General features: G+C 40.6%; 1 protein-coding gene across 1 annotated transcript; it reads right to left on the reverse strand.

Moving 5' to 3' along the window:
* Window positions 1-1,032: 1,032 nt before the first annotated feature.
* CERS5 (ceramide synthase 5) lies at window positions 1,033-15,747 on the reverse strand. Its single transcript, XM_009577169.1, has 10 exons — window positions 15,583-15,747; window positions 13,168-13,296; window positions 10,902-11,032; window positions 9,841-9,898; window positions 9,150-9,200; window positions 8,354-8,446; window positions 6,867-6,995; window positions 6,476-6,582; window positions 4,436-4,592; window positions 1,033-1,553 (listed from the first exon to the last, which is right to left on the reverse strand). The coding sequence occupies exons 1-10, from the start codon at window positions 15,745-15,747 to the stop codon at window positions 1,404-1,406; spliced, it is 1,170 nt and encodes a 389-aa protein (XP_009575464.1). The 3' UTR covers window positions 1,033-1,403.
* Window positions 15,748-17,816: the final 2,069 nt, after the last annotated feature.

The raw sequence follows: 17,816 nt of genomic DNA on the forward strand, positions 1-17,816 counted from the left end.
AAGCAGGGAAACGGCCCCACGGCCGCCCCCGGCCGGGGGAGGAGATGGAGGGTAATAAAAACGATGTGAAAACGCCAAAACGCGGTGCCGCGTGGTGTCTGCGCGAAACGGCGCCGAACGGTTCCCTGTTAATCTTAAAACGGTGCTTCTCCGAGGCAGCACCTGGACCTAGCATCAGTCAGCAGTCCAGCTGCTCAGAACACAGAAAAGGGGCATACAGCATCCTCGATTTTATTTTCTGGAGATGAAACATGTCAACCAAGTTTCTGAAGCATCTTTTAATCGGAGATAAGAGTAAACAATGGTATAAAATGGTAACAACTCAAGAAGTTTCCAAAATTCAGCTCATGATTGACACACGGGTCTTCCATTGCCCCCAAGTACCATTGAGTAAAAAAAAGAAGCAAAGCCCATGGTGCGGCTGCCTTTCCAGCCCAGCCATTCCTCCCCACCGCTGCAAAATCAGAGCAGCAACATTCACTTCTGTCTTGGACTACAGACAAGCAGGACCAAAACATCTTATTTTCTGGAAAGTTAAACACAGCCCACCAGTACTGGTCCGCCCTCAAGTCCTAGCTTAGCCAACTGTATCCAGTAGGTCTAGAAACATCTTCAAAACCACAACTTGCAACAGAAAAAAAAATTTTAAAAGGCATGTATTGTGATGGTTATCTCAGGGGCAATAAACAACCCCCCTCCCCCATTTCAGAAGGCTGTAGTCAAGACTTCAGAGGGGCTTGCAGCACCAAAATAGGCAGCAAATGCTGGCCTGGTCCCTCGTGACAGCAGAGATACAAGCTATAACCTCCTTAGCACATAGCACCCCGATGGCAAGTTAGAACGTCTCTGTTGTAGCACAGTCCAATTCAAAGCTTGGTCGTAGTCCAGAGCGCTCACAGCGGGACTGAGAAAAAGAGTCTCTGCTACAGCCAGGGTAGTTTGGACGTTGAACCACTGGACCCTGCGTTCTCCATGCTCTTAGGTGGCTTCTGGAGTGCATCAAGGAGATATGCCGAACCTGCACCGGAGCAAACCGTCACTGAAATGGCACCGTAACCCTCCTGCGGTCAGCAGCCAGCCTAGTCCAAACTTATTCCGCCTTGAGTTGATCCTAGTAAAAACCAGTTTGTCACAAACAAAGATACCTCTGCAAATCGATGGGACTAAGAATTAAGTACAAAATGGCTTAAAGTGAAATCTGCAGCTTTGTTTTTGCCCTAGTCATTGGCTTTATCCCTTCTGTTGCGCAAAGCCTCTGACTGGTCTGGATTGTGCCCGTTTCAGATTTGCTGGAGGTTTCTGGGGAAGGGGTATCTTGATTAAAGATCACTTGGGAATGTGGAGCTCAACACATCTAGATATTTAAAGATAAGTTCGTGTTTGCTCAAGGCCAACCCACAGCCTTACTCTTCTGGCCACTGGCCACTAGCCACATGGCCATTAATGCGGTTGGAGCCGTTACTTGAAGTGCTGAAAACTCCTTTTGTGCTGTTGGAAGTCACATCCTCCTCTTCAGAGCTGCTCTCTACATCACTGCGGTCATCTTTTGAAACCTAAACATTCAAATGAAATGTGGTAGTGGAAAGGGGAGAAGGGAAGTTGAAAAATTCACAGAAAACAGTGGTTAGAAGGTTGTGTCCATGTGTCCAGCTTCAGTCAGTTACATTTACCTTCTGCTTTTGATGCTGAATCACTTCAAACTCACAAGGAGGAACCTGTTATCACATACGGAATGCAAGACAGACTTGAAATGATAATTTGGAAATAAGAGTTCCATTTTCCAAATACTCTATACATCTGTGAAAGCACTACACTTTTCTTGCTCTCACCAGATCAGAGGACACTACAGATCTTTGGTTGTTCTTATCTTCCAAGATCTGCATTCTAGATTGTGGTTAAAGGCCGCTTTTCCAAACAACAAATTTGTTTTGAATCAAAAAACTTCTCACACCATAATCATCAGTGGGTATGATGACCAAAAAACATGTATATATCAGTTTTAGAGAGAACATTTTGTCCTACAGGGAGCAGCTATATTTATCAAATTACTGTTTGCACAAAGTGCCTACCATTTTCACAGCTTGTGGTTCATACATGAGAACTCATTTAACAAGCAAAAGCCTGTCTGGACAGTGGGCTGTAGAACAAAGACAACAATCTAATCCAGTTCAGGAACAGAAGGAGCATCTCAGCCCAGAGATCTAGATCTTCTTTACAGAGTTATGCCTTTAATTAAAAGACTGACTGCAAATCCAGCTGAATTTGATCTGTACGTAGGATTTTGAACTTTTCGAAGCAGATCCAGGCGCACTTTGCTGCCGGCTGCTCCGAGTGCCGCAGGAGGGCACTGTACCTGCACCAGGGAAGGGAAGAGATCAAAAGCCCGGCCCTAACTGCAAACAAGCACCTTGGTTGGTGGCGGGGTGCCAGAGCCATAAACTCACCAGTGCCGAGCAGTGACTGCCTGAATGGCCCGTGCTCTGCATACCCCAAGGCAGGCTCTCCACACTTCTACCTCTGCAACTAATAGCCCTCATTTACTTAATGTGCAAGCACTTTGCGGCTAGCACCTTTCCAAGGTTTCAGGATTTCGTTCTACTCCGCTTGCTTTGAGTCAGGGTTAGGGCTTTTGAACAGCACCAGGCAGGAAGTTTTTGAATTCAAGGGAGGATCTGGCAGAAAGCCAGGTAAAGTTAATGATCTCCAGGATTGGTTTTGACAGGCCTGTTGGATGTACTGGCTTCTGTCTGTTGCCAGAACTTTTGGTATCTTTCCCCACTCTCCTGCTATGTTGGAAGTTCAAAGAGTCACTGGAAGGAAGCAGAAATCCCTTGAAATTTTTCCCGTTATTTGGGGAAGTGACTGTTCTACTCCTTTTTGCAAAAAGCATTGCATTTCTCCTGTCCTCTTCCACTCAGCACAGTGTTAATGAGCACTAAAGACAGATATCAGAGTCTCTGTGGGCATATAAAAGCAGAAAGGTGAAGGTCATGCAGCCAGCTCACAGCAGATAAGAACAAACCCCAGGACACTGCTTTGACCTTTGGAAAAAAATGCATTTTAGCATACTGTCAGAACCAGCACTGTATCAACCAGGGAGAGAAACATTTTAAGAGAAGGCACCAGCCATGTAAAGCCCCAAGACCATAGCTTTGCTTTTGTCTTAGCCTTGAAACAGACACAGGTGTGTTTCAGGGAACAAACAGAAGCACAGATCACACTTACATGCAAAGGATGAAACTGTCCAGCTCCAATCTGGCACAGAGAAAAGGAGAAAAGAATGAAGAAGACAGAGCTTAGAGTCCTTTCTCTGGCTAGGTCACCTGGACAGGAGAGAACCAAGGAAAGGAAAAAGATGTAGACCTCAGGATACAGAAACAGCTGTATCCTGACAGAAAATAAGACATTTGCAGTAGCAGCTGTGGGGAACAGATGAAAAGATCATGTGCATAGTCTGGAACATGCCTTCCCCTGACAATCACTGCCACAGACAACCATGATATAAATATTTTTCAAGGTTACATTCCATGTGTAGGGGCAGCTAAGAAGTCAAACACAAAATAAAGGAGAGCCATGAGAGAAACTCAGATCAGAATACCAAATATCTGATTAAAAAAAAAAAAGCATTTGTGCTATGAAATCAGCTGCTGCTTTCTGGTAGCTGCAAGGGAAGTGGCTTCTCTTGATGGGTAGGCTGGGTGTCAAATTAGCTCCTAGAGTGGCTTACCCTGTCTCATGCTACTTCAGTTGAACTACACCATTTTGCTTGGCAACTGAGGTTGCAGCTAGAAGTCAGCACTGTTCACTCTCAGGGCAGGATCTGTTGCTAAGCAGCTGCTGTAGTTTCACCCTCCCTCTCCCTAAGACTCCCAACACAAGTTAAAATTGGAATACTCAGGACTGAAGCTAGACTGCACCCCATTAGCCCAGTGACAACCAGCAAACCCCACTGCATTTCTGATAACCCTTTCTCTTCTGCATGCTGCAGCTCAGTGCCTCGCCTGCAGTGACAGCCAGAAGCCTGTGTTAGTGCTAAGAAGTGGAAGATGCATAACCCTCATCACATCTCCAGAACCAGCTAAAGTTGGAAATCATCCTACATGATTGTTCAAAAAAGAGCCTACTACCACCTTAAACTCCAAAGTACATAACAAGTCTGTCATCATCACTATTATTACAACATCTGAACATACTGGAAAATGGTGTTATTTCCCTGCATGACCAGAACAGAGAGGAAAGCATCCCTGCCTTTGTATACACCTGGCAACGCAAGTCTGCAGAGCAACCAAGGTAAAAAAACTACCATTCTACAAAGCGCTCCTGATGCAAGTCCCTTGAGAACTAGTACCAACCCTCACTGAAGGGCCCGGTTTCTCATGATTGCTTAATAGGGCTTGTAGGAAAGGAGACCCAAAAGAGTCACCAGCAATCTTACCTTTCCCCGCACGAGGGCCTTGTAGGCAGTGCGAATGATGAGAGAAGACCAGATGATATGCAAGATCTGCAAGGTTATCAAAAGCCCATTGAATAGCCACCATGAAGGATAAGGACCAATCAACTCCCAGCTTTCAAATAGGGTTGTATTCAATATCCTAAAAGAGATCCAGAAACACATTACAGATCGGCTGTGCTGGTAACATGGCTTCCAGCTCTAAATTAAGATGACTGGCCAGATGCACAACAGTTTGTATCTCATTTAAGCATCTGTTGCTTTGCTCCTAGCAGAGCAGTGATGGAGCTAGTCGCTTGCCAGAGTTAGGAGACAGACTAAAGCTAATTAGAAACATTTGAACTGAGCAACAAACAGGAGAAGATGTGAATGCTCTGCAGTTTGGTTACACATACAGATCTGCTGCCAATTTCCTTCTCAAAAGCATGAGCATTTATAATAACTTTAAAGGAAATGATGTCAAGCTGCACTGGTCATCAAAACAACTGTTAACACATTCATACTTGGGCAGTCTTCACCCATATTTAAAGATCAGGAAGGAATTTTGTTCCCAGTAGGCCTCCCTCCCTGTGCGCTATTCTCTTCCCTCAGATTTTTATAGACTCCTCCTGCCAAGCTGGAGGACTAGAAATTGCTTTATGGACACAGCTTTGTGCTTTCTTTCATTACTGTTTTGCTGTTCTTGTCGCTGGGAGTTATTGCCAGTACTTAAGTAATTTAATAAACACTCTAGATTTTATGAAGTAGAGAGGTATGGAGAGACCTTTAAAGACGTCATTAATTTCACATAGCTTTTAACATTTCACGAGAAAAGAAAAACAAGCCTTTCAAAGAAGAACCCAAGTCCCCCAAAATGCAGCTACAGAAACATCTAACTCATAGCCAGTTTATGGATGAATTAAATGCAATTCCAGAGATCTGTTGATGTTTTATACTACTAATTAGGGAAGGGAATATACGTGAAGTGAAATAGCATAGGGTCTGCAATACTGCTGCAAGCTTGCCAGATTCCTCTACAAAGTTGAGGAATTACATTACAGCCAGTGGAAAATACATTAAAGATTTACAGGACTGCTGAGCAACAGCATGATGCAAGAGCATCACCTCATGACAGACAACAGCAATAAAAACAATGAGAACTATCTGTCACTGGAAGAAGCCTATGAAGACATAAGAATTAAAGCTCTTCCTTAGCCAGACTCTTTTGAGGCATTTACTGGAAAACAAGCAAGAGCTTTAATTGCAACCCTGATACCAAAGCATAAATATTGTTTCAGCCTACTGTCAAAGCATCCAAAAAGAATGGGGAATGCAAGCTGTCTATTGCCTAGGAAATAAATATATGCAGTAAAACCAAAATAAATTGAGTAATAATAAGGTGTAACCAAATTTTCACCACACACTCTCAACAGAAACAAGAAGTGGATAACAGCTCATCAACAGAAGAACCTCACCAAACCTGATCTACTGAGGTAAGAGGGAATCTCATTATAGGATGATTAGCTATAAGCCATTTAGCCAGGGCTTTACCTCCCAAGAAACCTAAGGCCTATTTCAGGCTCTGAACAGTCACGACACAAGGACAGGACACAAGTGTCGTAAGAATCAGAAACTGCAACAATGACTAAGCCAGATACTCAAAAATCAAATTTACCTCAAGAGACCATGCCTCATTTGTAACTACTTCCAAAACTTCTTAAGAGAAGCAAGCAACCCTTCAAGTCTTTCAGAGCAGATACCGGCTGACTTGGCTCCGGCTAATAAGCACTGTCATCACTTTGCAGTAAGAGGAGAGGGGCCAGCTGTGCATCAGGATTCTAGTCACTTTTCACACTCCCTCAGCTGACTGTTGAGAGGTTTCTTCATATGCCTAGTTGAACGTACTGCTCCAAACAGTACTTGGGTTGTCTGCAACTTCAGGCTGCCTTGAGGGACAGGCTGGAATGCTTGCAAGAAGTCTAAATACAAAGGCTTTGCTTAAAGGATTGGAAGAACAAACAAGACCTTATAGCTCAAGGTGCTTACCAGAAAGGATAAATGCCCAACCGTGTAACAATGAATACAACACCAAAGAGCATGAAGAAAGCATCACATAGACGTTGGTACTTGGCATAATTGGCTAGCTTTGCAGCCTAAAAGAGACAAGAAATATGAGAATATTATTCCCTTTGTGCACTCACATAATTACCAGGCTGTAGAGCTTCAAAAACTCTCAAGCCGTCACATTTAAGGAGTTTGGAACATTTAGGGATTATTCTCAGCACTAAAGCAGTTATGGGGAAAAGCTGACAAGGCAGGATCAGCAGCACATATTTTATGGCATATTTAATGCAGTTTATCAACAATGGGAAAGTCAGCTTGCCCCCCCAAGACCACACTAGCATTAGGGTACGCAAAGATTTGAAAGGAAACTCACCTCTAAAAGGAAATCTGATGCATCATGGAGGCACAGCACCAGAGTTCCAACCCGCACCATATTATTCATATAAGAGAATGTAATGAGTCCAATTGTAGCCAAATGATGGACGAACATGATCAGGAAGTCCTGGAAACAGAAAAAAAAAAAAGAATGAAGACTCTTTGGCCGTCAAAAAAATAAAAAGATTTGGAACACAGCCACAAAACTGACTAACTGGGGTCATAGGATTACTTCAGTTCAGGCTCTGACACCACTTTATATAAAGCACAGCTCATCACACAACATCAACCATCATCACTAAAAGTTCTAGAAAGGTCTCTCCCAGCATTTGTGCTCCTCCAGAGTCAGAACTCTGCATACACAGGCACAGCACAGTCTCCTTGGCACACACATACAAGGTAAAGATAAGTATGCCTGCAGACCCCACTGAAAAGATTGACAGGACAACATATGGTCCTTATTTTTGGCTCCTTTTGGTTTTACAGTCATATTGCTAGCCCTTTCAGCTCTTGGCACAAATTTTAAGTACACTGCTGTTACTGTTGTCAGTGTGCAAAAGCCTGCCAGAGCATAGCAGGCATAGAACACAAGATAACCCAACAGCAAGAACTAGGCCACTTCATTAAAAAAATGTTTACAATGTACATACATTCAAGGCTGTTTTCCAGTTTAGCCCCCTGAGTACAACACTGCCATGTCAATGTACCTTACCATGCTTGCATGGGGAATGTAATCCACTGTGTTAAAGTCAGAGTACAAAATTAAACATTATGAACTGTATCACAGATGCTGTTAATCACTCCCTTTCTGCAGCTCCAAGATATTCTGTAGTGCCTCACCTACTAATATTCCAGTACAGAAAAAAACCCCAGGCAAAGTTTTCTTTTTGAACAGTCAATACAATAATTGGGATAATTTGCTACTTTGCAGTTTGTATAACAGAAGCAATAAACCATGATTTACTACGAACTGTTTTCCAACAGCAACAATAAGCCAAATCCTAGAACATAGCGCAATGGAATTAGATTCAGGCAATCGCAACCAGTCATCATTCTGCTATACAAATAGATGAAAAATTACTTTCAAAAAAACATTTATTATTGCTTTAGTGTTTGCAATTTTCTCACCCGGCTCAGCAAGGTACTGCTTTGAGCATCTCATTTCATATTTTCTTGTAAGCCTTCTAATTAAAACCATTTTTACGCAATGATTTGATAACTTTTTATTGGGAGGTATTGAGTGATTCTGTTCTTTCCCCTGGCAGGTGAAAGGGACTCTCAAGGATATACCAGGTTGCATATCAGGCTCGCGCCTCCCTCTTTCCCAGGACTGGGTAGTGATTACAGAAGGAGGTAGGCTACACAAAGATGTGAATGAGGAAGAAAATAAAGCTATGCCTTAGTTTTACTGGCCAGGCACACTCACGTTTTTTGTTAGTCCCATCTATTTAGCAAAGTGGTTAGTGCAATTCTGGTTAATCTCACCTTCCGTTTAATGTCTGTAAACTGAGAAAACATGAGAGACCAATAGAAGGCCAGCTCCAAGATATAGTAATAATAAAGCCTGGATGTTAGAGGCTGGAAAACAAACAAAGATAGCACAGTTAGAAGACAAAGTACTTAAAAATTTACATTAAAATCGACTTTTCCTTCCTTCCCATCCCACTCTGTTCTTCCAGAATGCTGAAGCGTAAGTTAAAAGATCCAGAATTAAGGTTTAGCAAAAAACAAGCTTAAGCAACAGACGTCTTACTCTAGGCTTAGTCACACAAACATACTTGTGTGTTTGAGCTTTATTCAAAAGGAGTAAGATTCCCTTGTCAATATTTAGAACTCTTACTGCAGCCTTTTGGATTAGGAAAACCAGGCACTGAAACAGACTGGTTGGCCTCTATGCAATCATACTTGCTGCATAATGAAAACAACACTGTAAATAAGTTACCAGTACAATTTTACGCATAATTTTTTTTTCACTTCTAATAATCTCAGCAGCAAGTAAACATAAAATGAGTATGAACTGAGTCAGTTCTATCTGAGGAAACACTGCTGTTGACAAACCTAACCAGGATCTGAAGACATAAAGAGTAAATGCCATCTTTGTGCCTTACAAAAGGGATGGCCATTCACTCACTAGAAAGCTTACCAGGCTGCAGCCTGTGCAGCATCCACCCGCAGAATGAGAAGCACTCAAGTCTACTGAGTTTCAATCTGCTACCATTAACAAAAAATAAAAACTGAAATTGTGCAAAAAGTTGGACTCTAGTAAGTGTTTATCTCCTACCTGAAAAGGGTAGTTGTACCAGCACTGTCGTGTGTCCCAAAACCAGGGTGCCTAAAGGGAAAAAGATAAGTTATTATTCTACTGGGTTTTTTCTTCCGTATCATCTATGGCAGTTGACCACTATAGTACTGTTTCACTGAAATTTTATCTTGATTCTACCATTCAAGCTAAATTTATTGTAAAACATCCTAGTGATTTAAAATACTCTTTCTGCAAAGGCAAGTTATACTGCAATGGAAATTCAAATAATAATCACACAGCGTAATAATAATAATAAAGACCCAAAGAGATGAATCTGTATCCCTTCAAGAGGGAGATGAGAAAAAAATAAGCAGCTCTCCATAGCAAAAAAAAAACCAAACCAAAAAAAAAAAACACAAAAAACCCCCCAAAACCACAAAACAGTTCTGTCCCATTCTGGGTTAACAGGATAAATAAGTTTCTAATATTTCCATAATGACAGATCTGTATAGAAGCTTTCCTGTAGTGTAAAGAAGATCCTTAAACAGAAACCCCAGGATCTCAAATAAGGGAACATAAAGGTGACTATCACCACTAAACCCCCCTTGTTTTAAGCTAGGTGCAAGCACTGAAGTGACACAGGTAGTCAAACCCCCTGTATTTCAGCAGGCCAGCCATAAGCCAGCAGCATGCCACATAGAACAAGGTGGAGGATGACAGACCAACTCACCGTCCAGAGAAACCTGATTCCATAAAAAAATATACTTAAATAATATGTAAATCTCCACCTGGAAAAAGAAGCAAAAATTAAACTTATGAAATAGAAATAGCTTCTACATTTGTAACAAAAACTGGAACAATTGTGAAAAAACTCAATTCTGACACCTGAAAAGCTTTCACCCACCAAATGGTAATCCTTCATTCGTAAACGTTTCATGTAAGGATAAACCTATGTAAAAGTTTTCACACCACACACAAGTTTGCATAAACAGCCAAGTTTGAAATAAAGTTCAGAGTGAACATGCATCATTCATATGCTTTAATATACAATAACAAGATAACAACAAGATAATTCATTGTTATCCAGAAGGTATCCTAATATATGTACTTGTCCCTCTTACCTTGTGGCTTTAAGTAGACAAAACCATACTGGGGGGAAGAATTAATATGAAGAAAGTTACTGGAAAGGAAAGAAACCAGCACAGAAGAAATAACAAGTCAGGAAAAAATATTCAGATGCTACTACACTAACAGAGGTAACTGCAAGCATTCAGAAAGAAACAAAGAACAAAAGAATGAACTGAAATGAAAAGAACAGGAATCCAAGAAGTGTCTGTATAAAAGTATATACATCATTGTGTAAGCCATAAGGTCATTCTCTCTGGGAACAAACGCTGGTCTACAACATAACCGTGCAGACAGCAGATTTGTCTTCAGTATAATTACTCAAGTTGTGCACATGCATATGCATACATGCACACACATGCACACTGAAGTGCTACGTTTGCATTAAGGACCTGGTCCACTATCTAAAGTTGCTCATCGTTGACAGGAGTAACTCCTGTACATGTGTTCTGGTCTCTCATGCACATATACAAAATATTTTAGAATACTAAATTCTAAAAAGCCGTCCTAACATCATTCATTTGCTTATATAAGAATTTAATCTTCCACCAGCCAACCCCAAGACACTAGTTTAAATTAGCAGCTGACCACAGTTTCAGTTAGAAAAGAGAACATACAGCTGGAGCTTTAAGATGAAGCCACATCTTGGCCTCTGCACAAACATACATGCTCTCACAAAATTTAGTGAGGGTGGTGGGTTTGTCCTGGTTCCTCCGATGACGAAACCAGCGCTGGATCTTTCGAACATCCCAGTCTAGCTGCTTTGACAAGCCTTCTAACCTTTTTCCATCTGGAGACTGAAGGAAAATGAAACAAGTGTCATTTCTCCTGCTTCTCAACCTACTTTCCGGCTGAAATTCCCTCTGTACTATGATAGAAATGATGCACAGATAACAAAAAACACATACTAGGAAGGCACTACATACAGACTAGAAGCAGGAACCCACTGCCACAAATGTTCATTCAAGTTTAACCTTCATAAACCACTAATTACTTAATTATTCAGAATGCTTTTGGTTTAACATTTCCTCATGTATTTCATCATTTGGCAGCACATTATGACAAAGAATGCAATTGTTCTGTTTCTTAATTTTAGGGGGAGGAACTTCTAAAATGTCCTGTCCTACCTGTTAAAACTTGCACATCAATTCAAACAGTCCAGAACTCAGGAAGATCAAAGCTGAATACATTTAAGGGTTGCTACTCACTGCAAATTTAAGGAAACTTTAAAGCAAGAGTTGGTTTAACACACTACATATTTGTATCTTCCAAAAGGGCATTGTAGAGATGGCATTATTTCCGTTACCAAAGTTTATAAATAAAATTAAATTTGAAAACTGAAATAATTGTATGATAAAGAATGTATCATTGTTCTCTGACTGGAAACTCTACTGGCGGTTTATTTGTTTGAATAATGACATAAATGGATTTATAAGAGACAAAGTGAACAAAACCTGATAACTACCTCTAAAATGGCCCAGTGGTGAGATAAGCCACGTTAGTTTCAGACCAGTGTCCTTTTAACAAGCTCTGCCAGGGAGCTCTTACAACTGAAAGATGATAAACACATTTTACTACATGAGTTACATACAAACCCAAAAAACTATGCAGAATGCTGATTTAATAAAGAGTCACCAGACTGTTCAACTGAAAAGCAAAATAATCTGTCATTTGATTTTCAGTATTGAGACCATGACTTTCCTGTAACTCCATCACAACCAGATCTCTCTGCACTTTACTAGGCTTTAATGGTTCAGGCTACCTGACACTGCTGCATTGGAAGTGAACCTGCCTCAAAGGAGAATTTACAGGGCTCCAATTTCAGAACTGCAATGAAATCTTTCCCCTGCATCAGTGCCACCCTACATTCTGATTCTCCAAACCCAACAGCAGACACAAGCATGCTGGTACAGTTAAACGCAGCTCTGTTTTCATAAGCTAGATAAATTTTGCACAGGATGTGTCCTCATGGGTTTCCTAAACATTAATTTCAAGGACATCCCCTACATAAAAGTCCTCTCCACAAACGACATCAAATCATAGGGACTTTTCAGTTCACATGTCATTCCAAATACCTCAAAACTTTAATGTTCCTATGAGGCGGGTTTTAGTCAGGTTTTTATAGAATTTCCCTTCCATTCATTGAGCACTTTATCTGCTCCACTCAGAATGAAGTTCAGCATCACCAAATCAGAACATAAAACCTTCCATTTCATTATCTTTAATGAAAATCTATCATGCTGTCCGCGTGGATTTCACTGTCAACATTCAACAGAGTTCAGGCAGTGTGGAATTCTGTAATTCTGAAGTGAAGGAGCACTGTCAGCTTAAGTGAAAGAAAGGCCATGAAACAATCAAAAGAAACATCTACTGTCAACATTAAATGTCCTACCCTTTATCAGAGCATACTTCCATTGACTGAATGCTTTCCTTAAATAACTGACTTCCACTGTGACAGCTGTTGTCCAATTCCACAGCAGATGGCAAAAATAAGATGATGACATTCACACAACTGGCCAATAAAACCAGCAAAGGAACCAAACTCAAGGAAAAGAGTAACATTTTTCCAATAGAAAGTGAAAGATACCGGGAAATTTCTTGTTAAACCACGAATTACCACCTGTTACAGGAGTAACAATTTGGACAAAGGCAGCGAACTAAAGGAAGAAGCCTCGTACCTTTCTAAAAAGAGAACACTTTTTATTCAAAAAAAGATTCTTCTGTGCACAAAAGCATAGGTCAGCCATAAAGAGAATTTACTTTGCTACAAGAAAGACATGCCAGAGGCAAAGTAAAATAAGAAAGAGCACACTCATTGTGCATGCACAGTGTGAAATGCATTCCTCTCAAACTAGAAAAGTGGAAGCAAAAAGTCCCCCCACACTCTCACTTACAGGCCTCCATTTCTAGCAGAATTTGAAGCATGACTCACCTTAGTGATGGATGTAAACACTTTCTCTAAAATTGCATTGGGCTGGGCTCTGTGAGGTCCACTGTCTTGAATGCCAAGGTTTATGGCACATGGCTTGGCAATAAACCTGAAAGAGTATGGAAGAAAGAGCTAGATTAAAACAAGGTATCTATTTCCCTCCTCTGCCTAAATCACAAGGACCCTGACTTGTCACCAACTGCAAAACCTATCCGATAAGCTTTTGAAGATCTCCACTCACTTCGCTTAAAGAAACTTCACAGGTGAAGAAACATCTTTTTATTAGTCCAAATGGTAATTGCAGACAGCACATACAACACACACATCTAAAATGAAAAATTACATCTTAATGTCCTTGGCTTGTAAGGATCAGAATGTGTTCCCCCAGAGTGATTCTCATTACTCAGAAAAAAAATGATAGATCACTGAAAGGAGTCCTCTGCAAACATAAATGCTAGAGCCCTTGTAGCCCTATAAACAAAATGCCTTCTTTCCAGAATACGCCTTGGTGTCACACAGCTCAGAAAAAAGGGAAGTTCAAGTGACACAGTTCCTAAAAGACACACATTTTATTTTTCCCAAAGACAAAAAAAAAACCCAAACCCAAAAAGTGTCTTGTTTCCTTCCGGAGAGTGAGGAAGATGTAGGAAGTCACTCAGTCTGAAAGACTCAAGAACTCAGTATTTCACTCAGTCCAATATGCATGGCGTATTCCAAAAGCTGATCTAACACTTTGCGAACTTTATAGCACAGACACTCTGAAAACAAGCCTGGTTTTGCAACTAAAATTAATTTATACGTGTTCAAAAATTATTAGGTTTTGCTGTACCTTTGTGTCAAAATGGGCACAGGACTCTAAGGAAAAAGCATGTGTTGCCTGAACATGTGAATTGTCCTCTCTCCTGTTGGTGGGCAAGAGAGAGGGGCTTCAAGAAGCAATTTTTATTATTTTTTTAATCCATTATTTTGAAAGAGAGAGCGCGCAAAGAACCTGTTTCTCAAAAACGATTTTGAAAAGGACCCAACATTTGCATCATTAAATCTATCTTGCTTTGAAACAGAGATTGTTTCAGAGACAACTGAATTGAAGACAACAAATTACACATATGTATTCCATTTAGCAGACTCAGAGTGCCATCAAGCAGAAAATGCTGTTTTTTCCAACCACTACATTTGTTACCATTTCTCCTTGTGTTTAAAAGGAGAGATTAAAATTCAGGAGACTCACGACTATAAGTATTCCAACAGCAATCATTCTTGGGAGTACATTGTTAGTACTTCAGTAACAAATAGCTATGACTGCATTTAAGAACAGACACAGGTTGTGGGGTTTTCCCCTTGAGAAATTACAGATCAGCTCATGACTAATCCTAAAGGAACTCCCTTGCTCTCAGAAAATACTAAACAAGTAATAGACACTGTGGCCCCAGGTTTCACTGTCCTGCCCCATTTCTTCATACATCCTGTTCACTTCAACAGTCATAGCTTTAAAAAAAGAAAAATTTAAAAAAAAAGGAAAGGGTGATTTCCTTTTAGCTTGGCTCAAAAGGCTCACTGCTTCCTCTATAATCTAGACCACCAGCCAGAAATTATGTTCTGATGTTATGAAACATTTGCCTAGACCCCCATAAAAGCGTACATCTTTATACTCTTCTTTCGTACAGGATATACCACAACAACAGCAAAGAAGTACACATGCAACTACAGGACGCCAAATATTTTTATTTCATTTTCTGGGACACAGTGCTTACAGCTCTATTAAAAAAAAAATCCTGGCCTGAAGATACTCAGTTTGGGTCAGTTTCCTCACGTAAGAGAGCAAACCTGAAAAATCTACAAATCTGCACATTCAATTAATTTATTATTCAGGAGAGTCTTTTTTTGTTTTAAGAACAAGTAAAGAAGAGAAGGGATGGTTAAGAAGGCGTATAGTGATCCATACAAAGTTTTGGCATTATTCTAGAATTCAAAACCTGAAGCATCAAGGAAAGAAGAAATAGCATCTCCTCAGAAAAAAAGATGCAGAAATAATTTACTTTTGGACATAAAAATTGCAAAAAAAAACCCCAAACCTCAAAACTTTGCATGAAACTATTCCTGAGTAGTAGGCTTCCTTCACTAGCAGGCTTAGGGAAAAAATACAGATGTTTCCAGAATTCAAGGAAAAAAAAAAACAAAAATCAAGAGTAAGCCACAGGCTACAGCACAGAACTCAAGTTATACAGTCAACCATGCTGGTGACCAAAGAGCAAACCAAAAAAACCCGCAAACATTTCTAGGTGCACAGAAGGAGACAGACATCAAAACAAGCAAACAGACAAGTCATAACAATGGAGGCAACGGAGTAGTCCCAGTCACAGAAATAGGAAGGAAAAAGGATGGCAGCAATGGATTTCATTACTTTTAAGGAAGTCTAACCCAACGCCACAACGTCGCTTCCCTAACTCCGCAAGTAATGCCTTCGTGCAATAAAACTGCAAATGACAACTGTCCTTCCGCAGGGCTTCCTGACTGGCCATGCAAGGCGTTTTCACCTGGGCTGGGCATGGCTGGCTCACACTCATCAGTCCACTGAACAGCCATGGCCCAATTGCTTTGACCAGTTACTACCTTGCAGGTGGAATATGAAGTGAATGATCAATCCTATTGTCAGTCGGAAAAAATATCAAGATGACATGCAATTTCCTTTAGGTGTCCATTAAGGAAAACTCACACTTACAACCTCTGTAGCATTTTATATTTTTGGCCCCAGAATAGGTAGTCAGATGTGCAAGTTTTGCACTGCATCCCACAGAAAAAAATTCTGCATAGCAATAGCAATTAAGCGCCAAAAAAAAAGGCTGCCCATAGTAGGATTTCCATTCTTGGGGATATTCAAAAAGGAACAGTACAAGACCATGAGCAACCTGACTTGACTAAAACATTGGCCTTGCTTTGAGGACAGGGCTGGACAAGGTGACCTCCAAAGGTCTCTTTTAATCTAAATTATTTTATGATTTCACAGAAATCTTAACTGCAGCAACTATTCCCAAGGTCAACTTACTGCCACACCTTCCCAGCAAGGAATTATCATCACTTAAATACTTATATTACACTTTTCTGAACAGGCATCTGCTCATTGGCTTAAGTCATACCTACCAAGCTACCTTTTTCACACTAGTTATTAAGATACACTGATTTTGAAACCAACACCAATTTTCAAGTACACAGACTCATATGTTATAACAAGTATTTCCCAGGCATGTTGTACTTCACAAAACCCAAAGGCAGAATCCTTCTTTTCGGAACATTCAAGTTTGTCTGGTGACTCCCCACGACAGCTCTGAAAAGGAAGAACAATCTGCGAAACAGTAAGTTTTATAAAATATGCACTCAAAGTAAGAGTTCGTCTTTCCATAATCTCTCAGTTTCATTGTGTTAAGATTAAACCACCTCATTCCACAACTGTCCCTAATTTTCCAGACAGACCTGATGAAGTAGCATCTAAAATCACTTTTTTCTCGCGCCTCCAGCTTAAGCACAAGCTGCAGATCCCTCCTCAGACCTGTAGAGTAACAAGCATATCTCTTACTGAAGGGCATTCCAGTATAATTATAAACACATCATATGAATAACAGGCTCCAGGTTTTCGCAGATACCTAGAAATTTTTTTTGTGCCTGCAGTGGGACCAGATGTGTAAGGAGAAATAACAGCAAGTATAACCAAGGAAAAAAAAAATACAAACAAACTCGTGGGCAGAAGTCCTTCTTTGCCTTGCCTGCACAAAATCCATCCCCCTACCACCAAGTCAGGACTTTACCTTCCTCCGTGAGTCTTGCCTCATCTCTATAGCCATGTACTTCCCACAGACAGTCAGCTTAATGAATATTTTACCAACATCATGATGCAAAGGTTAATTTATAGAAGCATTCACTAACAGAAATATGTGTCAGCGTTACAAGTGTCAGTGTCACAAAAGCACTTCCTCACACTGAAGAGCTACAGCAAAAGGAGAGAGAAAAGAAAGAAATGAAGAGAAGCTAAAACAAAAGAGCTGCACAAGTATATAATTCAAGTTCTGAGTCATCGAGTCCAACTGCCAATTGTGTGGCAAGGAAGACATTTGACACATTCATCCCCAAAGCCTGAATATATGTACAACGGGATTTTATTAAGACAAATCTGAACTTTTATGACATGTTCAAAGTGACAGGAGGAAAGAGAACAGCATTTCTTAAAAAATATGGTCTTTTCAAATGAACATACTAGAAACTGCCCTGGATGTTGCTCTCACAATCTGCTTTCACTTCAGGATACCACTGTTGAGACACACTATAGCAAAGACACAGCAGGAAAAAAAAGGAACAACCTTCTCAGGAACCAGGCCATGGTCTCTAGTTTTTACCATGTAGGTGGAGGACTCAATTTGTCATTTGACTCCTCCCTAAATTAACACTGCAAAAGAAATTTCACAAACCAGGTAGACATTATCAGGATAAAGTAACTGCTATCAGGAGGACGGTGTTACTAGGTGCGGTAGGATGCACTGTCTCTCTCCTAACATCTCATACTCCAGAGAAAAGAGAATCTTTTGCACTTCTTCCCCAGACTAAGACACCTGGACTAAACGGGGCTTGGAAAGTGAGACCTTCTTACAATTATCCCTTTCAGG

Source organism: Fulmarus glacialis, unplaced genomic scaffold, assembly GCF_000690835.1.
Source record: "Fulmarus glacialis isolate BGI_N327 unplaced genomic scaffold, ASM69083v1 scaffold33554, whole genome shotgun sequence".
Taxonomy (NCBI): domain Eukaryota; kingdom Metazoa; phylum Chordata; class Aves; order Procellariiformes; family Procellariidae; genus Fulmarus; species Fulmarus glacialis.

Coding starts and splice junctions, on each gene's coding strand:
- CERS5 (XM_009577169.1), bottom strand. CDS start 15,747: ATGGCTGTTCAGTGGACTGATGAGTGTGAGCCAGCCATGCCCAGCCCA. Junction 9,899..10,901: donor ACTAAATTTTGTGAGAGCAT/GTATGTTTGTGC, acceptor TTCTTTTTCCAG/GTGGAGATTTACATATTATT. Junction 6,996..8,353: donor TTACAGACATTAAACGGAAG/GTGAGATTAACC, acceptor TTCTGTTTCCAG/GACTTCCTGATCATGTTCGT.